The 20,003-nt window shown below is 37.8% G+C and overlaps 1 protein-coding gene across 1 annotated transcript; it reads right to left on the bottom strand.

Moving 5' to 3' along the window:
- Window positions 1-16,170: 16,170 nt before the first annotated feature.
- On the bottom strand, window positions 16,171-18,606 carry btg2 (B-cell translocation gene 2). The gene is made up of 2 exons (XM_007256718.3): window positions 18,197-18,606; window positions 16,171-17,583 (listed from the first exon to the last, which is right to left on the bottom strand). Exons 1-2 carry the CDS (start codon window positions 18,342-18,344, stop codon window positions 17,219-17,221), a joined length of 513 nt encoding a protein of 170 aa, XP_007256780.1. The 5' UTR covers window positions 18,345-18,606; the 3' UTR covers window positions 16,171-17,218.
- Between the last annotated feature and the right edge of the window lie 1,397 nt (window positions 18,607-20,003).

The raw sequence follows: 20,003 nt of genomic DNA on the forward strand, positions 1-20,003 counted from the left end.
TCATGTGTTTGTGTTAATCCTCAGCATAAACAAACAAGGCTAATAAATAAACACAGGCCGAGATTTTCAGCCAGTTTGAGTGTAAAGAATAGCCATAACTTCATAAACCGATACAGATATATACAGCGCTGAAAAAAATCAAGAGAGCACTTCAGTTTCTGAATCAGTTTCTCTGATTTTGCTATTTATAGGTTTATGTTTGAGTAAAATCAACATTTTTTTATTCTATAAACTACAGACAACATTTCTCCCAAATTCTAAATAAAAATATTAAAATATTGTCATGTACAGCATTTATTTACATGAAATGAGAAATGGCTGAAATAACAAAAAAAAATATGCAGAACTTTCAGACCTCAAATAATACAAAGAAAACAAGTTCATATTCGTAAAGTTTTAAGAGTTCAGAAATAATCAATATTTGGTGGAATAACCCTGATGGTTTTTAATCACAGTTTTTAATTTCATGCATCTTGGCATCATGTTCTCCTCCACCAGTCTTACACACTGCTTTTGGATAACTTTATGCTGCTTTACTCCTGGTGCAAAAATTCAAGCAGTTCAGCTTAGTTTGATGGCTTGTGATCATCCATCTTCCTAGTGCAAAATCCCAAATTATATTATCAACATTAACATTTTAATATTTTAACATTATATTCATTATGGCTTTTAGTAAAATGTGTTTTGGGGAGGGGGGGGTGCACTATAGGACTTTGTGGGCGTGGCCTAAGCTTTTGTTCTTAATGGCTTTATTTTTTCCCCTTACATTACTTTTACTTTTATACTTTAAGTATAAGTTTTGAAACCAGTACTTTTTAAAATACTTTTACTTACAGAGTAAAAAGCTTGAGTTGATACTTTTTCTACTTCTACAAAAGTATTTTATTAAACTATAGAGTATAGAGTATAGTATCTATACTCTATTCTACCTACAGAGTAATGAATGTAGATGTGTGAACAGTGTGTGTGTGTTTTTCTGTGTTCCTCCAGTAGGGCGGCGCTGTTACAATTCTACGTGCTCTACGTGCTGCTCACGTTCTCACACAGCATATACACACAAACACACACACTGAACAGAACAGCCGTGCTTCACGTGCTGCTCATACTTCAGCAGTAGAGCAGTGTGTACTCAATCTGTACTCTCTCTCTCTCTCACACACACACACACACACATTTCCTCATATAAACCCAAACCCTCACAGACAAACATATTAAGCTGTGGCTAACCACACACAGATAATAATAAGAACTCACTATGTTCACAGAATAATAGTGGGCGGAGCCTGAAAAAAGTAATTTACATAGTAAACAAAACACACCTGTGTAAAACAAAAGATAAAGATACACAGTACTAAGATGTATTTAAAATGTATGAACGTATTAAAGTATTGTATACTTTAAAAGGGACACATCATACTTCATTTTACACACGTTAGATCTCCGCAGCTTCAGTTTCAGTCTCTTTCAGAATGAGCCGTTTAAGCGCTCTGACACTTTTATGCAAATAAGCTGTTGCTGGTCATATATATATATGTATATGGTATATAAGAAAATATCCACATTGTAATGCATTTTTTTAAAAACACTGTATTGTAAAGATTGTAAAGATTGGTGTCAGAAGTGGTTCATATAGTGTTGTGTGTAGTGATAACTACAATAGTGTTGCACTCTGATGTTAGATCCCGCTGTTCTGATTGGACAAAAAGTACACATTTATTTTACTCAGATTTATTGAATATGATATATATGAAATGCATATTGCAGTATTGCAAAAACAGTATTGCATTATATTGTAATATATTGAATCATACCCCCTTTATCGTGATATCTATCATATCGACAAGTTCTTGCCAACATACAGCCCTAATAGTTACACACACACTAACACACACGCATATATACATATACATACACACATAATATATATAGCATTGTGTCCCATGACTTTTTCCATTTTGTTGAAGAACCTAGTATTCTTCGGTGTGTGTGTCTCTGAGACATAACCACATGTTAACTGTGTGTTCTTGTCTTTCTCAGTGAGTGTGTATCATACTGTCTTTATTTTAAATCAGTTCAATGTGTTAAATAAACAGTTTAGAAGTTGTTTAGAGAAAGTTTGTTCACTTATTTAGATTATATTTGTACTGTAAAAAAAAGATACACAAACTTTTGCACATAACTGTGCAAGGGAAAGCAACAAGTGGGGTTAAAGGTTTGTGTGTGTGTGTGTGTGTGTGTGGACTGAAAGGGTTAACATGCCCAGACCTGCAGAGCAAGAGCAGCTGAGTGTTTAGATAGTGTGACCACACTGGTGGGGGGTTTGGTGTGTGTGTGTGTATGTGTGTGTGTGTGTGTGTGTGTGTGTGTGCTCAGAGGATACAGGCCAAGGCTAAAGGGGGGCTGAGGGCTAAGAGAGTGTGAGCCTTTTTTATGCTTTTATGTCACCCCCTGTTCTTCCACACACACACACATACACACATACACACACACATACACACATACACACACACATACACATATGCGTACACACCTTCCTCAGCAGTGTCTGAGGATTTAGAGCAGCAGCTGCTGCAGGCTTGGATTCCCGGCAGCCTTCAGAACAATGAGAGCATTGTGCAGGAAAGAAAAGGCAGGGTGTGTGTGTGTGTGTGTGTTGATGGGGGGCTTGGTGGGGGGGTCGTCCCTGTAGAAGGAAAGTCAGTACTAAACTAATAAACTCGTAAAAGTCTCTCCTGCTCTCCTTTAAAATGCTGATATCCACTCTCTCACCTGTGCTTGTTTACCTGTGTACAGTTGTTTAGTTGTTTACTCTCTGTTGTTTATTGTTTTTGTTTGTTGTTTGTTGTTTTTCTGTCTGTTCTCCAACCAGCCAGAGCAACAGGTCTTTCAGCTGTAGCTTCCCTGAGGGACTTTATAAGCTCTTAACAGTGAAACTTTGACTTCTGTTTTTAACATTTTTTTGTACCCTTTTATTTATAGCATTTATATTGCCATATATCAACTTTTTTCAGAATGTGTTTTAGGCCTGGAATGCAGGAAGGAGTATATATTAATAAATTAAATTTAGATTAAAGTTAATCAGACAAAACATGAAATATCTTGTGTTCATGCCAAGGTTAAATAAGTTTAGAATTTTTTATTATAGTTTTTTTATAGATTTTATTTAGTTTTGACCTTTTCAATTCAAAATTCAGATTCTACGAGTTTATTGTCATGTGCACAGTAAGAAACAAGTTTCCTCGTACAATAAAATTCTTTCTTCGCTCCTCGCCAAATAAACCACTTAAAGATAAAAGTAGAAAATATACAATAAAGCAAGAAACTTACTAAATATAAATATTAAATTGGTGTTAAATTTACATGCAGGATGGAAATATGATAACAGTAATGTGTTATGTATATTAGTTACAAGTAAGTACATGTTTTTTTTCATTTGACTCTTTTAATGTGCTGAGTAAATGTTTAGCGAAGAGCTTTAACATCAAACAGGAGCAGCTATATATATGTGTGTGTTTGTATTTGTGTGTTTGTATTTGTGTGTGTGTGTGAGAGAGAGAGAGAGAGAGAGAGAGAGAAACATGGGTAGTGAGTGTTAGTTATGAGATTTTATCCACATTTCAACATAAATAAAATGTAATTTATCTTCTTAACTAGCAGTAAGCGATATAACATTTCTGTCACTTAATACATTTGCTAATACATCACCAGACCCTGTAAAAAGAGTACAATATATATAGGAGGCGGGGCCAAACTTGAGAGATCTTTTTTTAAGAATGCTGACATATTTTTGGTATAGAGTGGTATAGAACCTTTATAAACCCTGATCATGAATAAATGAATGAATGAAGTTTAACTTCTAAAGGACCTTTCCTAGGAACCCTTTACAATGTACACGTTTTTTTACACACAACCATTTATACTCAGCATTCAATCCACACACCGGTGAGAAGCAGCAGCCAATAGCGCACAGCGTACTCTCAACCGGAAACAACTGTCCACCTGGAGGACTGCATTGGACATTTTTACAGTATTTATACTGTTTATATATCGCATATATATATATTTATTAATAATGAATTGGGCTTACTAAAGTGTTAGATTCCTCATTACTGTAAAAAATTGACAGATTAGAGTTGTTAGTTACTACTAATTAACTGACAGCACTGGACCTAGCAAACAATACAAGTTATAGTGAGCAAAATAAGATTTCTATAAGCTTAAAATCAGCATCGCAGTTATACTAGCACCGTGCTTTCATTATAATTTATTTCGTTATAATTTACTGCAGTCTGGCATCGGAGATTCGCTCTCATAAATGCTAAATTGGCCATAATAACTTTTCTTTTAATTCTGGGTGGCAAGGCTTTCTTTTAGGGTGGCAGCTGCCCCCCTGTGCCACCCCGGTAGATCCACCCATGCACACACACAAACTTACATACATACCACACACATATACATACATACACCAGATCCATTTAGAGTATTCCATTTTTTTTTTTTTCAATCAACATAATATTTCCTCTGAAGGCTAAAGATGATCTACTGAATCATTTTAAGTCTCTTTATTTTAAAGGGCTGTTGAGTTTACTGGTTGACTGGAACAGTGTAAGACCTTTTTCTGGAAAGTAATGTGTGTGTGTTTATATGTGTATATGTGTGTGTATATGTGTGTGGGTGAGAGTGTTTTGTGTGTGTGTGGGAGCGGAAGTGTTTTAACATTTAAAGACATAAAATAAACCCGGCCTTCAGTCCTTCATCACTTTTTCCAAACTACAGAAGACGCAGCAAAAACCAGCCCTGAGTTTCCCTCCAGAACCGCAGTGGAGCGAATTACAACATTCAGCTTTATACTGTAAATACAGCTACTGTATCTCAATCTAACTCAATTAAACAAGTTATTATCTGGGGAGCTGTTAACGTACGGCTTCTGACGCTGGTAACTCATACTCTTCCTTTCCTGATGAGTGCCAGTTCCATCATAACGTTTTTGATTGTCTCTGTGACCGCCATTATCTGGATTAGAACATTACTCAAATATTCACTATTCACTGTATACCTGTAACTCTACCTCTTCACTACTTTACTTTAACTGATGCTCTCAAACTTTACATTAAGAGACAAGAAATTCTCTTCTCTTGATGAGTTCAGCACAGCTGTTAACTGAAAGCCTGAATTCCAGGAGACTGGAAAACTGACTGAGAAAATCCATCAGAGATGTGCAAAACTGATCATCTAAGCAAGAGGTGCTAATTTGTAGAATGCAAAATACAGATAAAATAAAAAACTCTGGAAAAAAATTACAGATCACTTCAGTTTCTGAATCAGTTTCTCTGATTTTGCTATTTATAGGTTTATGTTTGAGTAAAATGAACATTGTTGTTTTATTCTATAAACTACAGACAACATTTCTCCCAAATTCCTAATAAATATATTCTCATTTAGAGCATTTAATTACAGAAAATGAGAAATGGCTGAAATAACAAAAAAGATGCAGAGCTTTCAGACCTCAAATAATGCAAAAAAAAAAAAACAAGTTCATATTTATAAAGTTTTAAGAGTTCAGAAATCAATATTTGGTGGAATAACCCTGGTTTTTAATCAAATTTTTCTTTCATGCATCTTGGCATCATGTTCTCCTCCACCAGTCTTACACACTGCTTTTGGATAACTTTATGCTGCTTTACTCCTGGTGCAAAATTCAAGCAGTTCAGTTTGGTGGTTTGATGGTTTGTGATCATCCATCTTCCTCTTGATTATATTCCAGAGGTTTTAAAAGTGGTAAAATCAGAGAAACTCATAATTTTAAAGTGGTGATTTTTGTTTTTATTCAGAGCTGTATTCTAGTTTGTTTAACACTTTTAGATTAAACATTAATAACATCCATCCCAATTATAATAGTTATTATCTGAAGTATTTCTGTGTGTTGTTCTCTGATTTAATGACTCAGATCGATCTCTGAGGTGTTAAAGGACGTGTAGAACTTTATTATCAGGACACAAAAGTGTCCCGACACCCTGCCAGCGAGGAAGGAGCGCAGGATCATCCGCACCTCCACAGCAGTTACCCTGCAGAGCTTCCTTCTCCTCAGGACGTGATTCACACCAGCAACATCACGCCTCACACCACCATTCACCAATCCCGTCACTGCAGAGTCCAGGTGTAAACAGCGGCGTCTCGCTCAGCAGACGGGTGTTAATAGCAGGTGTGAACAGGACCTGATTTAGATTATATCACAAACCTGCTGACTGGGAAACTGTACCTGCACTCTGAAAGTGACTTCAAGTGAACTTTAGTTCAAAACTAAAGTAACTAATGCCCTGCTAACTGGCCTCCCGGCCTGTGTAGTAAAACCACTCCAAATGATCCAGAACGCAGCAGCACGTCTGGTCTTCAACCAGCCAAAACGGGCACATGTCACTCTGCTGCTCATTGAGCTCCACTGGCTACCAGTTGATGCTCGCATCAAATTCAAAGCTCTTACAATCGCCTACAAGGTGATGACAGAACAGGCTCCTTCCTACCTGCACTCACTCCTGAAGGCTTACGCTACCTCCCGGCTGCTGCGCTCCTCCAATGAACGTCGCCTCGCTTTACCAAACATTCACACAAAGCAATCCAGACTGTTCTCATACAGAGTTCCCCAATGGTGGAACAAACTACCTTCTACTACCAGATCAGGAGAATCTCTCACTATCTTTAATAAACTCCTGAAGACAGAGCTCTTCAAAGAGCTCTTACTCTCCTAACACCTCTAACTAACTAACTAATTCTAACCTCATCTCCTTCTTCCTCTTCTCTACTCCTCTATCCCATTATTTCCCTCTGACCTCCTTAAGGCCCTATCTATAGATGCTTTATTTTTAACTTATATTATTTTTGTACTTAACCTCTTCTATTATTTGCACTTCAATATTGTAAGTCGCTTTGGACAAAAGCATCTGCCAAATGTAATGTAATGTAATGTAAAAACTAATTGAAAACCTCTGGAATATAATCAAGAGGAAGATGGATGATCACAAGCCATCAAACCACCAAACTGAACTGCTTGAATTTTTGCACCAGGAGTAAAGCAGCATAAAGTTATCCAAAAGCAGTGTGTAAGACTGGTGGAGGAGAACATGATGCCACGATGCATGAAAAAAACTGTGAATAAAAACCAGAATTATTCCACCAAATATTGATTTCTGAACACTTAAAACTTTATGAATATGAACTTGTTTTCTTTGCATTATTTGAGGTCTGAAAGCTCTGCATCTTTTTTGTTATTTCAGTCATTTCTCATTTTCTGTAAATAAATGCTCTAAATGAGAATATTTTTATTTGGAATTTGGGAGAAATGTTGTCTGTAGTTTATAGAATAAAACAACAATGTTCATTTTACTCAAACATAAACCTATAAATAGCAAAATCAGAGAAACTCATTCACAAACTGAAGTGCTCTCTTATTTTTTTCCAGAGCTGTATGTAAAAATGGATATTTTCAGGAATTACTCAACTATTTTATACATTCAAACTGTGATATTTGAGTTAAATTAAATGTGTGTGTGTGTGTATGTATTTGTTAAGTTCACTGTACTTATATACTTATTGGGTTTTGTAGTGTGTTTTTGTTTTTGTAAGTGAATTTACACACAATAGGTTGAACAGAATATGAAAGTTTCACAATCATAGTGGTTTATTTATGCATGGGTTCAAATGTACATTCTAACTGGTTAAGGGCCCTAAAAAAATCAAAGCACTATAAAACTACATTTCCATTAGCAAACTGCACCAGGGGTCAATTAATAGAGTGTTCACACCTGTCTAAACAATCTGAATTAAAGAAAAGTTCAGCAGCAAACAGGGCAGGTGTCAAAACAAGCCAGAAGTACCTTCAAATTTCGATTGTTCACACTATACACACCTTTTGCACATTTTGAGCGTCAGTGTCATTGAATAAGATGTATTATAACATCAGTATCTGCAGACTGCTGTGTGTGTGTGTGTGTGTGTGTGTGTGTGTGTGTGTGTGTGTGTGGTGTATGATTGTGGAAGGCATCCCTGGACATGGATTAAGCTAAATTACACTGTCTGTGAGGAAGCTGCACTATAACAGCTTTCTGTCTGAACCCAGGCTTAGTGTGAGTCTCTCATACACACTAATACACACTCAGAGCTAAACAGCAGATAAACAGCGAGGCATGAACTCACTTATTCAAAGTGCTCAGAAAACATATTTGTAAAATTACTTTTAGGCAGTAAATCAGAGAGAGTTCTGTTCTGACCGTTCAGAAAGCCTGGTGACATTCAATAACTACTCATACAAACAGCAGCCAATCACACACAGCATACACTCAACCGGAAACCACTGTCCACCGTCCACCTGGAGGACTGCACTGAAGACCTGACCCAGCTTAGGCCGAGCCACGGAGTCCTATAGTGCACTACCCCCCAAAATACATAACCAAAATACATTTTTCTAAAAGCCATAATGACTATAATGTTAAAATCTAAAGATGTTAATGTTGATAATATAATTTGGGATTTTGCACTAGGCTTTCTAGTGTTTTAGCTGCATATATACTTTTAATAAAAATGAATGTAAATATATTAAAGAAGTTTAGTTGGACTGTGGTTTGCCCTGAGTTCTCTTGAGTCTCTGCACGGATCATCTTCTACTGTGATGGATCTCAGTATAAACCAATAGGGAGTCGATTTATCTGGGTTTATCTGGATTTATCTGGATTTATCTGGATAGGGGTTTTATTTTATTGAACGATGAGAAGCCGGAATAAAATTGGGCTAAAATGAAATAGAAGTAACGAGGATGTTTTTATTAAAATAAAAGAATAAGAAGTAGAAAGTTCAGATAATAATTGTGTAAAAATAAAGTATGATTAACCTTACATTCATACTTAAGTAATGTAATGAAGTATTTGTACTTTTTTGGAGTTTGGAGGGTGGTATTAACATAAGTGTGTGTGTGTGTGTGTGTGTGTGTGTGTGTGTGTGTGTGTGTGTGTGTAAGTGGGGCGTGAGGTTGTTTACTGTCTGCACATGAGATTGTGATCATAAAGTCGGCACGAGACGGATTTAATTGGTGAAATCTGTTAGATTGGGAGCACAGACACAATGGGGCTGTGTGTGTGTGTGTGTATGTGTGTGTGTGTGAGTGAGTATGTTTCACTGATAGGAATCTCAGGAAGTCTCTGAGTGTTAACCCCTCCCCAGCTCACACACACACACACACACACACACTCATATGGTTGTGTGTGGAGTGTTTGGTGTGTGTGAGGTTGAGTGGAGGATGGTGGGGTCCTGCTGTGGAACTGTGGGAAAACCCCTCCACCAATCCTGCCTGGATACAGAACCGGCCAATCACAAACCGGCACAACACAAACACACTCGGAGTATCTTCAGCTGCTGGGGGGTCAAAGGTCGCCCATTTGTTTGAACTCTGCAGTGATGGGGGGAGGGCCCGGTCCCGAGCGGCCTGTGAAAAACTCTACAGTAAAGAAAGTTCTGAAAGTATCTGAGAGTTTCACCCAGCTGAGATAAAACATCACCACACACACCTACAGCCTGACCGTAAACCCAGCGGAAACTCTCGCCCAGTAGGAGCACTGCTATTTTAATTCTGCGCATAATTAAGCTTTGATCAGTGCGCTCAGAGCGGGGGTTTGGTGTGAATTTGTGTTTCATTGTAGATGGATGATCACAAACCATCAAACTAAGCTGAACTGCTTGAATTTTTGCACCAGGAGTAAATCAGCATAAAGGTATCCAAAAGCAGTGTGTAAGACTGGTGGAGGAGAACATGATGATTTTTAATAAGAAAGTTTTGAGTTTACACACAACAGGTTGAACATAAATAGGAACGTTTAACATTTACTCGTTTCATAATCATATTGGTTTATTTATGCATGGGTTCAAATGTACAGTGGAGGGGGAAATTTGGACACACCCTCTCATTCAATGAATTTTCTTTATTCTCATGACTGTTAACATTGTAGATTCTCACTGAAGCATCAAAACTATGAATGAACACATGTGGAGTTTTATGTACTTAATAAAAAATGAGCTGAACCTCCACAGTCACCGGACCTGAACCCAATCCAGATGGTTTGGGGTGAGCTGGAGCACAGAGTGAAGAAGAGTGAAGGAGCAACAAGTGCTAATAAACACCTCTGGGAACTCCTTCCTTCCTTTTTTTTTCTTATCTATTATTTTTTAAAAGCTGTGACCCGCCCAAAAGTTTTGTGTCCTGACCCACCAGTCGAGAATCGCTGATTTAGTAGACATTGTTCCTTTAAATATTTGTCATTTTATTTACTGAAAGTAATTTATAATATAAATAAATTATGTTGCTTATTGAATGTATTATTTAATTAAACACTTTTTTACCAGTAGACCAAAAGTCTTAAAATAATGTCTATAAATAAGTAAAATAAGTATCAGATGCTTAGAGTAAATGTGATTAGAGCTGTGTTTTAGCTCTGAACTGAAGCCGGCTGGTGATTGGCTCTCGGCCGGCTGGTGATAAGTGTGTCTTATTTTAGGCCTCTATCTCTGAAAGGGTCTGGAATGAGGTTTTATCACTCTCGCTGAGGAGTGTGTGCAGCGTTTATGAAGCTGTCCATCTAAAAACACCATGTGACAATAAAGGCTACACCTACACACACACACACACACACACACACACACACAAACACACTCATAGTTCCAGTCTGGCTAGGTTACTACAGTTCACAGTCCTGGTACACACCTTTTCACACCCGATTTATGGTGCAATTACTCGCAATAAGGCCCAATAAACACACACACTCCCTCCCACACAAACCCATATGTCCAACTACGTCAACACAGCGACAGTCTGCTCACAAACAACAGCTTATCTATGTTCCATCTACAGTAACACACACACACACACACACTTTTCCACACCCCAGACTAGAACTAGAACTTTACTTTATTCTATGTAAAAAACAACAGAATTATCACTAAACACTATCACTGAATATCTTACCTAGTTTAAAAGATACTGTTTGACCAACATAAATAAGCTAAAAATACTTTTACATTAACCTACTTTACAGCTTCTATCACACCTCCACCACCATGCTTCACAGTTTCTTCACAGAGTTCCTGTTCCAAAGGCCCAGAGCCGGTCAGATCTGTATGAGTGGAGTAATGTATATATAAAATTAATATATCAATTAAAAAGACACAACAAACCTAGTGGTAAACATGTAATCAAGAAACAATGTGTACCAGCCAGAAAAAACTTTTAAAAAATACGTGTTTTTTTACACTGTCGCTCCTCATTGACGTAGAGGAGCCTGTCTTTTAAACATGCATGACCCAACTATACTTTAGCCGACCTATTCTGATCCATAGTTCCTTCAGTGTTAGCTAAGCATTCAGGTCTTGATGTAGCAAAGTTTTGCAAAACATCACACTACCAACAAGTGCTAATAAACACCTCTGGGAACTCCTTCCTTCCTTCAAGACTGTTGGAAAACTTTTCATTTCAGGTGGCCACCTCTTGAAGCTCATTGAGAGAATGGTGCCAAGAGTGTGTAAAGCAGTAATCAGAGCAAAGGGTGGATCTTTTGAAGAAACTAGAATGTAAAACATGTTTTTTTCAGTTATTTTACCTAAATTGTTTGTTAAGTACATAAAACTCCATATGTGTTCATTCATCAATCTACAATGTAAAGAGTGAAAATAAAGAAAACGCATTGAAAAAGAGAAGGTGCATCCTTTTGGCCTGTACTGTGCATTCTCGCTAGTTAAGGGCCTAAAAATAATAATAATTTAAAAACAAAAACAATTCCATCAGCAAACTGATCCAGGGGTAACTTTAACTTAAAAGAGTGTTCACACCTGGCAAAACAATCTGAATTAAAGAAAAGTTCAGCACCAAACAGGGCAGGTGTCAAAACAAGGCTGAAGTACCTTCAAATTTCGATTGTTCACACCTTTCACACTCATTAGCAAAAAATAAATTACACTCAGAATGTACACTTACTCCGGTGTACTTTTTCAACAGGAAAATGCAAGAACTTGCCTTAAAGACACTAAAAGGACTTATGGCAACAATATATTTTTTTCCTACATAGTAAATGAATAATAAAGTGATCTATCAGATTATGAAGGAACACATAATGAATCATGTAGTAACTTAAAAACAGTGTTAAACAAACCTAAATACTCTGTGAAGAAGCTTTTAGGTGCTCTTATCTGGGGCGCTGTTAACTTAGGTTCTGAGGCTGGTAACTCTTATGAACTTTCTGTGGCGTTCCTGATGAGTACCAGTTTCATCTTTGTATTGTTTTTGATGGTCTTTACAGTGACTGCACTTTTCAGGTTGGCTGACCTTCATTTTCTCTTTCTCTTCTTTACTTAGTTGAGTAGTTCTTGCTTCATTACCTTACTTAGGTAGAAAACGTGAGAATCTTCAATGTAAATAGTCATGAAAATGAAGAAAACACATTGAAAAAGAGGCCTGTACTGTATATATATATATATATATATATACATGATAATCTACAGAAGTGGAATATGAACAAAAGTGTGAAAAGTTCAGTAGTGCGATTATAACATTTTTGCAGTAAAGTAAAATGATGAATCCTGACACCAAACTGTTTCAGCTGATTCACAGAAAACACATTTTGTTTTTAGGTGTTTTTATAGTGTTATAATATTTACAAAAGCGGTTTAGACCCAAGTGAAAATACAAAATACACACAAAAAGTGAGTTTTTTATGATACGTGCCCTTTAAGGACTTTTTACTCAGCAGCTGGTGGAGTAGATATCAGGCAGGGAAAGCGGCACGTAGACAAAACCGTTTTGTTTACTTTAAACCTGAAAATGATCCACAGTGAAGAGCCTCCCTTCTGTGTGTGTGTGTGTGTGTAAGTGTGTGTGTAAGAGTAATAGGAAACTGGCACTGCAGAGGCGGAGTGGTGGTGGAGGTGGTGTGGGGAGGTAAGTGACAGATGGTGGTGTGTCCGAGGGTTTTTTTGGAGGGGTGTTTAGAGGGGTCTTCATTGTCTCTCCACCAGCAGACGCCCTGATCCTGACAGAAGCGGCTCAGTGAAGCCGAGTGACCCAGCCATGGGGGTGTCTGGGGGGGTAAAGGGGCTGGCAGTGTCCCAATGCGGTGAGTAGAGTAGAGTAGGACAGGGCCTATTTACCTCCATTCACACTCCATCCCTCCCTCCATCTATCCATCTATCCATCCACTCGCCCATCCATTCACAGTGGGCACAGGCCTCAGACTGGGCTTTCTTATGGAAATACTGGAGCTGCGGAACTTAGTTAGAGCCGGGGAGTGTGTGTGTGTGTTGTTAGTGTGTGTGTAGGGTATATATCTGCAATGACTCTGAATAGTAACGCTCAGCGCCCCTGTGCCATCTGCTATCACACACACACACACACACACACACAGATATATACACACATAATATATACGCACACTGAGTCCTTCTGATCCTCGTAACAATAACAATACCCCAGATATAGGAGCGATCAGAGGTAAATCAGTTCACTTCTTAAAGTATTTTTTTTATTATTTTATTCAGCACAGCTGCTAACTGAAAGCCTGAATTCCAGGTGACTCTACCTCATAAAACTGACTGAGAAAATCAGCAGAGATGTGCAAAGCTTTTTCGTTTGTTTGTTTACTGAATAAATATAATGCAAAACATTTTAAATTAATGAAAAAACACTGAAATTAAAGTGTGTCTTAACTTTTGATCTGATAACTTAATATAAACATTCTTATAGTAGAAATAATTGACAGATTTTACTCTGATCCTCATAACAATAACAATACCCCATATATAGGAGCGATCAGAGTATATCATTCTCAGTATATTGAACCTTATATATTGGACCTTTATTTTACCATGTGAAATGTTTGAGAACCAGTTCTCATTTACAAATATGACCTGATGGAGAGGCCCCAACAGAAAAACATTTCACGGCACATAAAACAGACCAAGGATAAAACAAAAATTACAGATTAACATAAAACAAACATATACATTATGAACAGATTAAAAATCAGGAGTAGGAAAAGAAAAAAAAAACATGGTTGTGAAAATGTCGTCGCTGTCCAATGAAAAACACTTATCTCACTGCAAATAATCCATTGGCAAAAACTAGACAAAATATATGCAAATTAAGACAAATATATGTATATTAAAGGAAAAATTCTGCCAATGGGGTAAGCAAAATTTTATTAGTAAGATTTCTCCTAAACACCTAAATCAAGCAAAAAAGTCACTGTTTTTGGACACAAGAATCAGAATAACTTGATTGCTGCTTGATTGTGCTTATTTTCCTGTACAACAGAGGAAACTCTTGAGTGCCAGTTTCATCATAACTTTTTGATGGTCTCTTTGACTGCATTTGAGGATACTTTCAGGTTAAGTTCATTTCTTAAAGTATTATTTTATTATTTTATTTACTTTAGTTTACTTGAGTAGTTCTTACCATAAGTATGGACTAGAACATTAAATTCAAGTAATTAACTCTTGATGAGTTCAGCACAGCTGTTAACTGAAGGCCTGGATTCCAGGTGACTCTACCTCATAAAACTGACTGGGAAAATCCAGCAGAGATGTGTAAAGCTTTTTTTGTTTGTTTTTCTTTACAGTTTGGATGAGTTTATTATTAATCTTCAATGCAAAACATTTTAAATGAATGAAAATTGAACTTAACTGAAATTAAGGTGTGTCCCAACTTTTGATCTGATAACTTAATATATATACATTCTTTTAGTAGAAATATTTGACAGTGTTTGATATGATTTCACTTTCTGTGCATTATAACTGTGTTTCTCTGAATTTGCATTATTTAGATTATTATTCATTTATCATTCACACCTACAACATGCACAGGTCAGTAAACTCCCCCTCAGATCAGACCAGGCCTCAGTGTTTGTGTGTAAAGCTACTGTTAAATCCTTCATTACTGCAGCCGCTTTATGAGTGAGCGCTTTCGTAATCTCCTTTCTCAGAAGTTCAGGCTGCCAGGGCAACAGCAGAACCCAAACCACCAACAAATCTACCCACCCAAACCACACACACACGCCTCCCACCTCCTGCTGTAGGTGTGCCTGTAGAACATGCCCAGGCCTGTGTGTGTGAAGATAAGTTGCTCTGCCTGCTGGGCATCAGCAGGAAAGAACACGACACAGGATACTACACACACACACACACAGAGTGAGACAACTGTGCAACCACAAATGGGTGTGGAAGACAATCAGAAGACAGACGGGTATTAGCAGTATCTTCTCACAAGCTGTAAAAAAGCAGTAGTTCCACAGACGTTGCAATGGCATACAGTTTTTACTTACAAATCTCCATTTAAACAAGCAAATAAATGATAGAAAAATACCTAATTTACTTTATTTAAAATATTAATGGCACAAATTAGGTATTAGATGGGAATTTAGAATACTAATCTTCCTCCAAGTGAACACTGGGAATGGTTAATCTCCTTTTATTTATATGTAAATAAACTCTTTCTTTTTAGACATGAAAGGTACTAAATCTACTAAGAGGGCTCTTCAGTTTCTATGATTTTGCTATTTATAGGTTTATGTTTGAGTAAAATGAACATTTCTGTTTTATTCTATAAACTACAGACAACATTTCTCCCAAATTCCAAATAAAAAATAGCCATTTATAGCATTTAAGTGGCCTCATTTCCTTTCCAAAGCTGTTTTTTAGGCACAAACTTTGCACATAAATGTAATGGACAACGAAAGATTTAGTGATTTATGGTGTTGGGTATTATTCATTATACAGGTATTTTAACCAAAAACAGTAAACCTTTATTATTCAAATGGTCCCTAAATTGAATGCATGTATGTGATTGGCTGTAGATCCAATTCCCAAAACCTAACCTTAACCTTAAATCTAGCCCTAAAATGCTAAGATTCAAATTGGGTGTAGGGTTACATTTAATAGAGAATGAATTTACAGTTAGAGTTTGCATTTAATAGACATTAAGTTGAAGGATAGTTGAACATCTTTAAAACTACTAAAATATACCCTTTAGTATAATATTAAAACACCCAGTAGCATGGCAAAATTTAAATAATGCAGCTATTTTATTTAAATGTTAATAAATCATTGCATACCCAACAGCTCAAGACAATAGGAGAAGGAAGGATCTCAATTCATAAAGTTTTTTTATTGTAATAAAAATCGCACAAAACTGTACAGTTCTCTATATATGCACAAGTTCATTTAAAAAAAAAATGTACATTAAAAGCATACTGTGCTTCAAATAGCTTACAAACTACACTGTCTCTGTCTAAAACAGTAAACAAAGAGCTGCTCAGCAGCTCAAAAAGAGATAAAGAGAGAGAGAGAGTGAGGAAATGCTACAGGAGACTAGTGCGTCTCTCTCGCTGGCGAAGAGAACAGGCCTCACGGAGCCGACACCAACCGACCAATCACCTCACAGCTTTTAACTCATTTCCAGGACATTACAGCAACAACTCATGACGGGGGAAGGGAATGAGACTTTGAACCAAAAGCGGTATTTTTGGAACACCCTGCGTATTGCACAATAAGAGAGTTTTTAAGACGTTTGGCAGTATGTTCGGCTTTAAGGAGGTGGCGACACCATCGTTAAGGCAGCAGAAACTGAGGGCTGTGGGTGTTGCTATTGTTATTCTTCATACAAGGTCCCTACAAAACATCAACAGTTGGTCGTCATTGTGCGCAATACATTTTAAGCGTGTAGTACCTAAGCTAGCACCTCTCACCAGGTCCTGATTGCATTTACATTCTTGTGAGAGCAGCACGTACACTTGTATTGTATTGCACCGCAACAATGCCAGCACCAGCATTCATGCTTCAGTTGAGAGAGAGAGAGGTTACATTTACACCTTAAAAACAGTCACAGTGTGTTGCCAGATTGTAATACAAGTACAGATACAGACTTAAACAGTGCAAGGAACCCACTCATGTGGACCATTAATATAATATATAAAGAGATATCCAAAACAAAATGACTTGGACCTCACTCAATAGGCAGTGCTTTAGTTTTCTTTTCTTTCTTTTGGAACTTAACTTTAAGATTTGGCTTCAAAATGAGAAGAAGTGAAATGTCTAGAAAAGAATAAAAATACAAAACAAAAGCCCCAGTCTGATGAAGGCCAGTCGATGTGAGCCCAGCTTCCAGCCCGTCTCCCCACTCTGCATCCTCGCTTTTTTAGCTGGACACGGTCATCAGGTAGTTCTTGGGTGGGCTTGTTCGGCCTCCCATCATGAAGCGGTTTTTGCAGTTCAGCGACTGGTGGTCGTATGGCGATGGCGAGGGAGCGGATGCTGGGGGCTCTGCCTCGGCCTCGTAGAGGACGCAAATGGACCCGTCCTCACCGATGCGGTAGGACACTTCGTATGGGTCCACCCATAGGGTCAGTTCACGGGGAAGGAGGGAAAAGAGTTGGGCACTGGTCAGTCCAATTCGGCAAGCTGCCTTGCCTATGAGAGGGTCCATCTCGTGGTTGATTCTGATGCAGCGGTAGCCGGAACCTTTCTGTGGCCTGTCAGGGAACCAATGGTGCTGGTAGTGCTCTGTGAAAAAAGAAGGAAGGGGACAAACATTAGTAAAAATCATCAACATTACATAAAACAAACATTACATTAAATCAAACACTTTAGTTTTGTATATCGTTTGTTCATTTAAACTAGTTGTAAATAAATAAATAAAACCTAAAAAAGGGTTGCTTAGCCTAGCTTACACTAAGCTAAAGGCCAGCTAACCCCAAGCGGATGGATGGATTGTATTCGCCCCTCCCCCTCCCTCTCTTTCCCCGTGCCGACGTCACAAACAACGCCAGGCCTAAAGCGAACATGGCTATTCATTCACAGCGTCCACACAAAGAAAACAATGCCTGTTGCAGCGCAAAAACTCGATTAAACCAGCATTTAAATCGTTTTAAAACAAGTTAAGTTGATATAAATCCAGTTTTCTCGTGTTAAACACGCGTTTAACTTGATTGAAAAAACAGCTAGATAAATTAGATAAGCCAAGTAATTAACTAAGCCATGTCTGGCCCAACCGCCTAACATATGCTTCCAACTCGCCATCGGTGTTTTAGTGAGCTTTAATGAGCTTAAAGCTTCTCTTTTTTTTGTTTTTGAAAGTCACACAAACAAAATAAACAGAATGTAGTTTGATGTTTACCGGATAAAGATTGCTGTAGATAGTCTCTGAAAACTTGGAGCTGTTTTTCACTCAAAAAGCCCCTGGAACGAAGCAGCCTGGACACGAAACTGGCCGCAGCCGAGACCTCGGCCAGCATTTCTGCTCTAGATCCGCAGCCGTGGTTCATTTTTCTTTAAGTTCCCAAATGTATTCAGCTAGAAAGCTACAAAAACAAGGCAGAAACCCTGGAATCCTGCAGTTTCCGCTTGCTTCGACGTAAGGCGGGTTAAAAGATTAAAGCAGCAAGTTGAATCCGAGCATTCTTCTCAAGTGGAGCAACAAAAACCGTCCAAAAAAATCGAAATAGTGCAATATATTGTTCTCCTCCTGTTCCCTCTGAGCTTTCCCTGCTCCTCTCTCTGTTTCTCTGTGTGTGTAAACAGCCTCCAGCTGCCTCTTTATCCTGCCACCACACAAAGACTGACGTCAACCCCTCCTCGCCAGCTGGATTGACAGCGCGCCAGCCAATGGCAAGCGCCGGATATGTCCCGCCCACTGCGTACTCGAGCTCTGATTGGCGGGCGTCATGGAAAGCCAGAGGAACGGGAGTCGCCGCAGAGCTTTAGTGCTGTTCCGTCGCTTCCAAATATAGAGATTGACGTCAGGCTGAGCCTCAAGTATTCGTGACGACAACGCTTTAGCTAAAAAACTCCCGTTACCGTAACTTTCGACGCGTTTTCGAAGCTCTAGCGACCCAAATGTTTTGTAAACCCCCCTACGCAAATTCCTCTTTCTATGTGGGGACGGGGCTACCGCCACAATACAGGCGGTTTCTTTATCTAACTTAGTTCACCTAACCAACTAAGCTAGCTAACTAGTTAGCTTAGCGTAGCTTAGCATAGTTTAGTTTAGCTATTGTTCTCAAAACACCAGCTAGGCTAGATTCCTAACAAGCTTCGTAGTTCTAGCTAAACTCCGCGAGTTAGGTCTTGCATAAATTGGTTTTACAGACGAACAGCTACAAACAACTAAGTTAGATAATAAACCATAAACATTGGCTAGAGACTTGTTTACTTTGGTAGTTTAGCTAACTAGCTAGCTTAACTAACTGGACATTGCTTTAGCTAAAACCAGAGATGTAACTTAAAGAGTGAGTAGTCTGCCCCAACACAACAATACAAGTTAATACAAGTTAATGTACATTACTACTACTAAAGTAACACAAAAAACACCAGCAATTAGCAAAAGTCTGATGTGCTTAAATCTGATACGTCCATGATATGGAACAAAATACCCAAACAGGTTCTCTAATAAAGGGAAAATCATTCAAAGTGATTATCATAATTAAATTATTTTCATTCAAAAGTCAGCCTTTATAGAGAATAAGTAGATACTAGAAATCTGATATTTCTTATCTAACCACTTATGATATATAACAAACTAACCAAACAAATAATCAGGGTCTGTAATTGTGTGAAGACGAAGCTATAGCCGTATTTAAAGCGGTTTCTTAATCTAAACGAGAGTGTATTCAGACCAACTAGATAACTAGCTTAGCATAGCTTAGGTATTGTTCTCAAAACACCAGCTAGCTAGTTTATCTAGCTATATTTTAATTTCCTGAGGCAGTAAAGTCCAACTTAAAGGTTTCACTGGTGAGTTTTGGTCTTGTTTACACTGGAGTTCCAGGATAAAAAAGCTCCAATCAACTGGATAATAAACAAAACAGGGATAAACTTTGAGTAGGAACTAGTTTACTTTGGTGACACCAGAGATGTAAACAGTGAGAAGTCTTCACCAACACTTCAATACAAGTTACTTACATAAGTTATTATTTGATGATGCA

Source organism: Astyanax mexicanus, chromosome 24 (genome assembly GCF_023375975.1).
Source record: "Astyanax mexicanus isolate ESR-SI-001 chromosome 24, AstMex3_surface, whole genome shotgun sequence".
NCBI lineage: Eukaryota > Metazoa > Chordata > Actinopteri > Characiformes > Acestrorhamphidae > Astyanax > Astyanax mexicanus.